The sequence below is a fragment of the Austrofundulus limnaeus genome, unplaced genomic scaffold (assembly GCF_001266775.1).
Source record: "Austrofundulus limnaeus strain Quisiro unplaced genomic scaffold, Austrofundulus_limnaeus-1.0 Scaffold242, whole genome shotgun sequence".
Lineage (NCBI taxonomy): Eukaryota > Metazoa > Chordata > Actinopteri > Cyprinodontiformes > Rivulidae > Austrofundulus > Austrofundulus limnaeus.
This window is the reverse complement of record NW_013952644.1, coordinates 1529-12086: the sequence shown is the minus strand read 5'-3', so window position 1 is coordinate 12086 and position 10558 is coordinate 1529. Positions and strand designations below refer to the sequence as shown.

General features: G+C 39.2%; 2 protein-coding genes across 4 annotated transcripts in view; both read left to right on the top strand.

Moving 5' to 3' along the window:
• Window positions 1-439, top strand: part of lancl1 (LanC antibiotic synthetase component C-like 1 (bacterial)) — a 17309-nt gene extending 16870 nt beyond the window's left edge. For 2 of the 3 annotated variants that reach the window (XM_014020149.1, XM_014020148.1), the window contains exon 10: window positions 41-439. In XM_014020149.1, coding sequence (XP_013875603.1) covers window positions 41-117 — 77 coding nt within the window. In that variant the 3' untranslated portion in view covers window positions 118-439. The remainder of the gene's footprint in view (window positions 1-40) is intronic. The other variant, XR_001311174.1, reaches the window with a different exon arrangement.
• A 3968-nt stretch (window positions 440-4407) lies between these two features.
• Window positions 4408-7148, top strand: mylz3 (myosin, light polypeptide 3, skeletal muscle). Its single transcript, XM_014020147.1, has 6 exons — window positions 4408-4493; window positions 5101-5128; window positions 5948-6091; window positions 6183-6353; window positions 6457-6534; window positions 6628-7148. Exons 1-6 carry the CDS (start codon window positions 4491-4493, stop codon window positions 6654-6656), a joined length of 453 nt encoding a protein of 150 aa, XP_013875601.1. The 5' UTR covers window positions 4408-4490; the 3' UTR covers window positions 6657-7148.
• Window positions 7149-10558: the final 3410 nt, after the last annotated feature.

Below are 10558 nucleotides of genomic sequence, written 5' to 3'. Positions count from 1 at the left end.
GAGCTGATGTCCTTACAATGATGATGTTTCTTGTTTGCAGGCATGGCTGGCACCATCTACTTCCTGGCAGACCTTCTGCAGCCRCTGAGAGCAAAGTTTCCTGCATTTGAGGTGTAGAGCATGTCTGCAGGTAGTCCTCCATCCATCCACCCACATCGCAAAAAACTCTAAACAAGACGGCTCTTTGCCTCTGGATTAAAATCCCGTCAGGACTTTGACTCCAGATGCCATCGATGACAGCATTTTTACCTAATTCCATCAAATCTTCTCGCTTTTTACTTCGTTTTTGTGCCGTATTTAGGGTTAACTTCACAGTCTGATTACGTAAAATGTATTTTTTTGTATATTTATGTCTTTAAAAAAAGTGTCACAGTCAGTCAAACAGAAACTGGTTGCCTGTGTTTTGCATTGCCTGAGCAATAAAGAAGTTAAAGTTGTTGATTTGTCCTGGAGCTTCAAGTTGATGTTTGTACAGTTGCAAACAAAAACCACTGGGGGGCAGCAGAGAGCACTCAACAGTAATTGTTTCAATGAACAACCTTAAACTTGACACCCAGGAGGCATATTTAACATCCACGTCTGTGGTGATCACATCACATCATATAGAAACATTACATCATCTACACGGGTTTAGGTTTAAAACATTAAAATATTCACAGCTGTCTTAAAACCATTTTAGTATTTGGCTTAAAAAGTGAAGTTTCTCCTCTAAATAAGGCTCATGAAGTGCCATGATATCTGACTCCCTTTTTTTTATGACCTGACACCAGCTGAGACCTTGAGGAGCCGAAGCGGGAGGAGGGTTTCTGCACCAGAGGCCCTTGAGAAACAGGAGTGTTGAATTTTTCTCTCCAGCCCCGCCTGGTGCAGGAGAAACCCACAACGACAGGAGTAGAAGTAAAAATAGAGCTCATCTGTCCAGGGGAGTGGCCTCCAGGACACGACTGTTGCTTTGGCTCATTCGCTCCGAGGCAAAAAAATCCTCTAAGCTTCCGGTGTTCAGCCAGACCCTTTTTTCTTTTCACAGCTGATGACAAGTTCGACTTAAACCAGCATGAACACACCGACTTGTCTTGCTGTCAGGGAATTATCTAATAAAGTGCATGGTGTCACAACATAAACGTGTTGGTAGTACAGGGGCGACACTGAGATTTAACGTATCGTACGGTCATGGAAACATTTGAACAAAACAGAAATAAAGGATATAAATGACCACAGTCTGCAACAGCACGCTATCATCCAAGATGTCAACGGTTGGAGCGGGGTTTATCAGAGACCACCTCCAGAGGATAGAATGACCAGCCTGCAGTCCCGGCCTCAAACCCACTGAACACCTGTGGGATCATCTTCGGTGTTTAATTCATTCCACAGTGACCCATCACAATCACATTGTCTGACCTTAAACAAATGCTGGTTGAAGAACAGGATGCCAAAGCGCAGCAGTGTGGGGCCAAGCTGGAGAGCAGCGTGAGGAGGAGATGCCAGGCAGTTATGGCTGTGTATGGTTCTTCCACACGCTGCCATGGCACCTATTTGTTAAATTAATAAATTGGTAAATTGTCAACGTGTCTTGTTTCTTCAGACTTCAGAGCATTTCTTCAGCATTTGGCAAAATATCTGATGAACGTCTGAATGGATTTCAATGAAAGTAATAACAAATGTTTGTCTACAGCTGATTAATATTTGGAGTCAGTCTGGTTCAAGATGGCCGCCCCAGCTAATTGACCTTAGCAAACAGAAACGGCGATAACTCGGTTTTACAGATATTGAGCAAAGATTTGTTGAGGTACTAGCTCAGGAGGATTATTTTTCCATGATCTGATAAATCACAATATTTGGTTCAACAGATTTTGCAAAACAATGTGTTTAGATTTTTTTTAGTGTTGATCTTTTTATTTTTATTATTTTCTCTGACATATTTTCAACTACTAGCAAAAACAAAAATTGTGATTGTTGACTACTCTTCCTGGGATCCAACTAAACATAAAAACACATTAAAACAAATGAACACCACCACAAAGCAAAGACAACTGACTTCAGCACTTAAAAAACAGCTCAAACACAAAGTAATAAAAGTGAAAATAAAATTTGTTTAAACATTTGGCAAGTCAAAGATGTCAAAATAACATGTTAAATATGAGGCATAAAATGTTTTTTGTTTTTGATATTGTTCAATTATCACTACTTTTATAGGGTTCTGTATGTTGTAATCATGACTAAATGCAGCAAAATAAACTATTTGAAAGGTAACAGATCTTTTTAATACTTGCTTTATTTACATAATGACTTTAATTACTGGATGTTTGGCCCATCAGCTGTTCTGCATTAACTGTGGCCTACAGAGCAATTTAGTTGAATAGCCCTGCTTTAGTGCATCAGTTCTAGGCAGAGTCAAAGTAAAAACAAAGTTTTATATAATTTTCTGACCATATTCACAAGCCAAACAAGTTCCGTGTTTTAAAAAAGAAACATTGTTTTACTTGAAGAAGTGTGGGGTTGCTGTTCTTATTTGGCATACATGGCTCACAATAAAAATTAATAGAAATAATTAAAGGTTTAACGTCTTTAATGAGTTTGAAAAACTGCTTTTACAATATACAGGATTACTCAAAAGTCACAGGACACCCTTTCATTTCAGAAAGAAAAGGGAAAATGGCATGTCTGAATACCCCAGCGGGTAATGGGTGAGGGGACCTAACTCATAGGCTATGTCCGAAACATGGCTGCCATCCTGAAAGCCACAGTGGAACAAGGACAAGTTTCTCCAAAGATGGGCCGCCTCACCCATTACCTGCTGCGGTATTCAGATGTGTAATTTTTCCATTTCTTTCTGAAMTACTCACCCTGTGCTGAGAATTTAGAAGCCATCATCACAACCATCAGTTTAATAAGACATTATTTCTGACATTAGCTTCAGCCATTGTTTACATTGTTAAGCTGAGGCACGTTAGGTCTAAGAATACGTCAGGCCGCTGCTACAAACTCAACTTTTACTACAGCCAGGTTATATCTTGATGCCTTTGGTATCTCTGTATAATCTCCTAATAGGCATACTCTTAGAGATTTAGGTCCCTGTGTGTCCTAGAACTTTCAGCCACAGTGGAAATACTAAAGTTTCCAGAGTGCGTGTGGCATTTCCAGCATACAATAGATTATTTTGTCCCTTTTGATATCAGTTTGAACAAACACGAAAGGCAAGATGGATTTCATCTGTCCTGAAAGTTTGGTTTTATTTCTGATACAAAAAGCAAAAACACAGTTCACCTTAGAAATCTGTCAGACATGCTACATTTTTTCAAGATGCAGGGCTGTGTAAAGGTTTTCAAACTCGTATTTTTCTCATTTCAAGGAGCCAGGCTACTACCAGACTACTACAATATTTGATTATCTGATCTGTTGGTCTTTTTTCCCTTTGAATTCTGGCTGCTTTTCCACTCAGTTTGAGTCCAGTCTGTGTACCTGACCATGACACTAAAGACTCCACATAGAAGACAGTTGTGGGCCAGACCTGGTGTCAAGCTGGCACTGCCAATATAGCAAGTGGTTTGTCAACCAGATGTGGGCCAGGGTTGTGGTTTGGTTTATGTGGTGCTGACCCGTGCATGGACTACATCTGGGTCCCCAAAGGGCCCTYATTCTTTGCATTATCTGGGCCAGGTGTTATGGCATTGTTGTGGGCCACAACTGGTTCAGACAAAGTTTGCTGTTTGGGAAGTTTCAGGTCTTTAAAACTATCTATAGCCAAAAACAACAGCTTGGTCAAGTGTTCAAGAAATATAACAAAAAAATCCATCAAAAACCCAAGAGTTGCATCTTCCTTCAACTGGTCATCTACTGTACATCGAGTTTTATAGCTAACAGCTCTTTTTGATTATTTTTGGCCCATATGGATCGATTAAGATCATGTTAGATAAATGTCTTGTACAGTTACACAACCAACTGCTGCCAAGTTCAATGTCTCCATACCTGCCAGAGAGAGGTCAACTTTTCCAGTTCTTTTTCGCCCTGCTGTCATTTAACCATAAGAGGAGGAGCGGTCTGGCTGTTTAAAAATATCACCTTGTAATTGAGCTCAAGGAGTTGGGAGCCCATCTGAAGTGAGCTGCTGACTTGGCTGCATTTCTTCTCCTTCCATAACTGTCTTCCAGAAAGATAGCTTGAAATGATAAAAGAAGTTTCAGTATTTTGTTCTTTATTGAAATATAAATCAAGCCTTGTGTCAGTCTTGACATAGTTCTTGGCCTTCCAAAAATAGCGCCATCCCCTTCTAAAGGCCTTCTCCCGATGCTCTTCCAGGGGAGCACAGCTCTTCTTTCCCTAAGAAAGTTAAAGATGTTCCAGTGTCATTTGATCCTCCACTATTAGCATACGTGACATCACATGCCAGGGATAAATAAGGGGGCTTTGACCATGGCTCAGGACCACTCTGTCTTGGGACTTCAGCTTCTCATATCCTTTCTTTCCACTCCTCTGTGCTCCTACTCTCCAAAATGGTGTGTACAGAATTCTGGTTTTGGACCTTCTTTTGTTTCGGGTGATGGAGTAATTTTTATTATTTTTTTATTTATTATTATTATTATTATTTAAATTTTTCATTTTTAAATTTGGACACCAGCTCTTAGTAAATTACCCTTAAAACTTGGATTTTGTGCTCGCGTTTTGGATTGAAAAGCTTTACGAAAATTCAAAAGAAATTAAGCGCTTGCTCTCTGGACCACCGGCTAAAACACTTTTACATGAGAGCTTGCACTCTAAGAAATGAAATGTTGGATTTACTTAACCATTTTATGTCAACTGGTTCCACTTAACTGAGTTGAGTAAATCCAAAGCAGTATACCCAATTTCTAACCAAAGAACATGAGTATGTTGCTTTGAATTTACTCAACTCAATTAAGTGGAACCAGTTGACATAACATGGTAAAATAAATCCAACATCTGTTTTTTAGAGCTTGTAAACGAGCTGAGAAAACCTGAATACCTGTATAAATTCATCATCCCATCACATTTTGTGTTGCTTGGTTCCACTAACATAGACTTAACGTTTCCATCTGTGTGTTTTCTGTTCTTACGTGTACATTCCTGTGTGTTTTTATGTGACAGACGGAGTTCACACCGGACCAGATTGAGGGTAAGTGAAGATGAGGTCCTTAGGGACTTGTTAGCATCTTTACTAAAAGAAACAAACGAAAATAATATCCACATTTCTTTTTGTGTCCATTTCCATTAAAAAAATAATATAAGTCCCCCCCAAAACAACTTCTTTTGTCCAGGTTAAGTGTTAAAAAAATTAGACAAAAGGATAATGCTGTAGGTGATGCCATTAAATCTACTTCCTCAGTTGTCTATTCTCAGATGACCCTGCCTTGTTTTACAAGCCGGGGAGGTATTAACCTTTAAGATGCTCGTATCAAATTATACGAAGAATCCAAAGCAGTCCTGTCCTTCCAGCCCTGTGTTTGTTTAAAAAGAGAAGTGCGGCGTCCATGCACGAAGAGGTGTTGATTACACCTCGGTCAGCGTACTTATGTTTAACTCACGGTGGGGCCATGTCTCTATATGGTTCGGGTTTTCTCCGTCTGGGTGGATCAGTTTGTCCCTGCGGTTTGATTCGGGGTGGGGAGGGTACAGCTGTTGCTGCTGTTCAGGAGCCATGCGTTCATCTGTCCAAAAAGGTCACTTTGAGTTCCTAGAGGGATTCGTGGAAATAAAAACCCTTTGTTTGGGCCCCTAGCCTCTGCTTAGCTACAGCTGTTACGCCGAATTAACAGTGGATGTTGATGGAAGCATGTGGCTTTGTTCTTCCAGTTCAGTGATCCCGCACAGCTGTCACAGACAAGGAAAACCCAAATGGGAGAACAACTAATAGGCRACAGGCTAAGAGTTTTCATATCAACTTGTGTGAAAATCTTGTAACTTAATGGTCTCTCTTGTCTTCTTTTCTGTTCAGACTTCAAGGAGGCTTTTGGTCTCTTTGACAGAATTGGTGACAGCCAGGTGGCCTACAACCAGGTGGCCGACATCATGCGCGCTCTGGGCCAGAACCCCACCAACAAGGATGTCCAGAAAATTCTGGGCAACCCATCCGCCGACGGTAAGACACCGCAGCATCTGAACAAAATCAAAAGTGGCGGTTTTAGTGTTTTCTCGCTCACTGAGACGAGCGTGTGCCTGTAAACGAACAGAGATGGCCAACAAGAGGCTCAACTTCGACGCTTTCCTGCCCATGCTGAAGCAGGTCGATGCCAACCCCAAGGGAACCTACGACGACTACGTTGAGGGTCTGCGTGTCTTCGACAAGGAGGGCAACGGCACAGTCATGGGCGCTGAGCTGCGCATCGTGCTGTCCACCCTGGGTGAGTCCCCAAATATAGACGCGTACGGATATAGCTTGCTTAGCGAGCAGAGTCTTTGAAATGGAGACCCCTGGCCTTGACATCGATCCTTATGCATCCACAGGAGAGAAGATGAACGAGCAAGAAATTGAAGCCCTCATGGCCGGACAGGAGGACGAGAACGGCAGTGTGCACTATGAGGGTGTGCTTCTATTCTTTTAAGAGTTTTTTATTTTTTGTTTTGAYGAAATGAAGCTTATGATGTGAATGTTTTATGTTATTTGTTTTTCGACAGCTTTCGTCAAGCACATCATGTCTGTGTAAGAGGCCAGCAGCAGAAGTGCTGAGGAAACTGTAGCTCGCCTACAGACAGCCGAACAGTGTTCAGGACATCTACGCTGTTTCAAAGACCAACCAAGGAAAGACAAGGACTTTGTACAAGGGATGTTGAAGCAAACCCATCTTTTTTGTTTTGTTTTGTTTTCCACTTCGTCTCAAAAACCTCCTTCCTCGGGACATCGTCTCTCCGTTGTAGACCACCAATCACTCGGCCTCTGCTCCCCCCACTGGGGCGCGTCTCCACTCGCCACATGGGGTGAGAAACGGGGGAGAAGGGGTGACCGCTCATCAAGTGAGGGTAGATCCCTCCCTTCCCACCGCCACCTCATTCAGTCACCACACCACTGAACCCAGCGATGCCTAAGGTGCTGGAGAACGGTCGTGGATAGACCGCCAAAAATTTCCCCATTTCCCTGAAAAGTTGTATTTATTTTCATTCTGATCTTGTCAGAATAAACTTTTCCAACGTACATCCCATCTGGACTGATTCTTGATCTTTTATTGCCCTCATAACACCCATTAATAACCTAACGTTCTATAAATCTTTAATCCCCCTTAACTTTGTTTTGAAACGTGACAGCTAAATTGCATAGTTGTTTCACTGAACTGTAGCCTCTTTAGCTTTGCTACTACTCTGCTTACTTATAAATCGTTTAGCAGAAAGCTAACAACACTTGACCAAAAATAGTTTTTGAGCTTTCTTAAAGCAAACATGACTTAGTTTTGAATGTAACTAATACAATGTAAAAATTTATAAATACTTTTGCAATAATTTATGTCCTTTATTTTTATACATTTTCGATATATTTATGTACTAAATTATAAATGTATCTAATGAAATTTAATCTAAAATCCGACATATAAAAACTGCTACATGTGAAAATGAAAACGCAGACATGGCATAAAATTCACCTTTGAACAAAATCATTTAACCGGTTTGAAAGCAGCAAATGTGGCAGAGAAATCAAAGAACAAAATCYGTCAGAGTGGCCTTCAAAGGTATGATTCTAGCAGGCTAAAAYACTTGGCTATGGTATGAATTTTGTCCTGTAATTAGCCCTAATGTGCTAAGCTAACATAAACTGGGGTACTATAGGAAATGTGGTAAATCAAAGGCCTAGCATTCTTTGGAGCAATGTAAAATAKGTTAGGTTTTAGGCTAGTTGATGTAAAGACACTCACCACCACACCCAATTTTAGCTCAYTATCTTTAAAACTGACTGAGTTGTAGCCATATTTGTGTTCAGCTAGCTGTGGCGGCCATTTTGAAGTGCATTGACTTTAGAATTGAGTCATTTGCAGATGCACATCTAATGATTTATATTTGAAAGGTTYTAGTTGTTATAAAGCAGAACCCACCCACCCAGAACCTGACCAAATTTAGTAATCGTAACTGGGTTAGCCTTTTAATGGTCATGTGTTCCACAGATCCCTCTTTCCATACATCCATCCCTGTTTCCCGGTACACGTTTCCCCAGATCGCTATGTAAACAACCCCCCTGCACCCATTCATGTGTTTTATACCTGTGTTCCCCAGTACAATACCTGCACTGTAATTCAGTTCTTTTCATTTTAATTAAAAGACATTTGAAGTGGGAGCCAAGTATCTTTCATGACTTTCATTAATAACCCTGGGATGATAAAGGCATAGACAAGCTGCTTCTAAAATCTAGTTAACATGAACGTAACTCATCCATCCAACTGCTTAAAGTGAAAACACTAAATATAGTAATGGTCCAATAAAAGCCCTACATGTAGAGGACTGTACTGTAATGCATGCCAAAATACCGAAAAGTATGTTATCAGAGTTGTAAAGTAACTAAGTACAAATACTTTGTTACTGTACTTAAGTACAAATGTTGGGTATCTGTACTCTACKTGAGTAATTATTTTTCAGCCTACTTTTTACTTYTACTCCTTACATTTTCACACAATTATCTGTACTTTCTACTCCTTACATTTTTAAATAAGGTAAGAAGTAGAAAGTCGTTACTCCTATTTCATTTCAGCTCATTATTGTTTAAAAAACATTATTCAGATAAATTGTGGCTCATGGATAGAGTGAATTTAATTGTAGTTGTATGAGACGTATAAATGTATACCATTCTGACACCACATTGTACACAATCACACCTGAACACTTTTAGAAAAACTAATTTTTGAAGAGTTCACCTCCCAAAAAATGTCATTTTGGAAAACCTAACCACTGATTTTTACTCAATAATTTTACTTTTAATACTTAAGTACATTTTATGTCAGAAATTTACTTTTGATACTTAAATACAAAAAAATATCAGACACTTTAAGTCTTGTACTCAAGTAATATTCTTGGAGGAGACTTTAACTTGTACCAACGTAATTTCCTGATAAGATACTTGTACTTTTACTCAAGTATCACTTTGAGGTAGTTTATACACCACTGTATGTTATTTATTTATATGCACAGTCGCCCACTCTCAGGAGCCCACTCAGTCCCTGTAACCATAGTAACCAGCTGATTTCTCTACCAGCTGATCTCCATCAAATGATTATCACCTGGTTACCATGGGTACAGGTTCAAAAAAATGCACCTTCCATTTTAAAAAAATAAACAACTCTAAAACAAAAGTAAACAACTGAGAAACAATCGTACATTTACCAAGCGATTTTCAACGAGCGAAGTCCAATCTGCCTTGTTCTTGTTGGTAAATTATAATCCAGAGRTTTTCAAGYMAKWTTCAACAAACATCATGTCKTCASASGATWACYGGGTAAGTAAAACCAACATTTTCTTTAAAACTTTTACTTTTCTKTTTGTTTTAAAACTRTGTCTGCAAACTTTCTATTATTTTAGCCATAATCTTCAAATTGTGTCAAATACTTGTGGGTTTTATATGTTTTGCTGCCTTTAACAAGCAATTTGCCGCTGTTAGCTTGGAATTAGTGTTGTGCTAATGTTAGCTTTAGTAGCATTTTGATACTTTTAGCTAGCTGTTGACTTTTGATTTCTAGTTGGCTTTTTGATATTTTATATACTCCTAAGCCGTTTGTTGTTTAAAYTATTTTTGGTTTTTATATGTTTTGCTGCTTTTAACATTTAWCAAGCATTTTGCCACTGTTAGCTTGGAATTAGCATTGTGCTAACGTTAGCTTTGAAGTAGCATTTGGGACTTTCACTCATGACGTCAAGCACATCGCATTATCTCGCAAATGATCGGAGAATCGGAGTGGATTCTCCGGAGATTCAGTGTTAATATSCTGAGTCAGTGTTGAGTRCTGTAGCASGATGTTTTGTGGTCCTCCCGGTGGAGTTTCATGMTGTTTTCCTGAGTGTATTTAATTTTAAACGGAGCTAAACGCTAAGAGACCGAGCATCAGTGTCGGGCGGACAGAGTCACGTGACTCAGGTTGTAAAAACAGCCTGAAGGAGCTTTTTGACATTAGCTGTTCATAAGACGTGTTGCTTCACATGTGGGTTTTAGCTAATGTTCTGCTACTTTTAGCAGATTTGCCTCCAACTTTGAACTAGCGTTTTGCTACCTTTTGCTTTTAGCTAGCTTTTTACTTTTTAACTAGTTAGCTTTTTGACTTTAACTACTTTGAGGCCATTTTTTGCTTCAACTATTTTTGGGTTTTAGATCATCTGTTGCTGATTTTAGCTATTTTCATACTTTCAAACTAGCATTTTGTTACTTTTTGCTTTGAGCTAGCAGTTTGAAAGTTTGCAGAGAGCTACTTTGCTGAAAACATCTCAACTAACTTTATAAAATGTTTGAATCTCTTTAATTGAACTTTGTAGTTTTGTTGTAAATTATTCAGTTAAATTATTGTTGTTTTATTAACAGTAAAACTTATTAACACTTGAGCTCAAGATTTAATATAAAGGTTTAATTTTTATCTAAAACCCA

Excerpts from the sequence above, each read along its gene's own strand:
- mylz3 (XM_014020147.1), top strand. Across the intron at positions 6,092-6,182 it reads GGGCAACCCATCCGCCGACG|AGATGGCCAACAAGAGGCTC; the intron begins GTAAGACACCGC and ends GTAAACGAACAG. Across the intron at positions 6,354-6,456 it reads CATCGTGCTGTCCACCCTGG|GAGAGAAGATGAACGAGCAA; the intron begins GTGAGTCCCCAA and ends ATGCATCCACAG.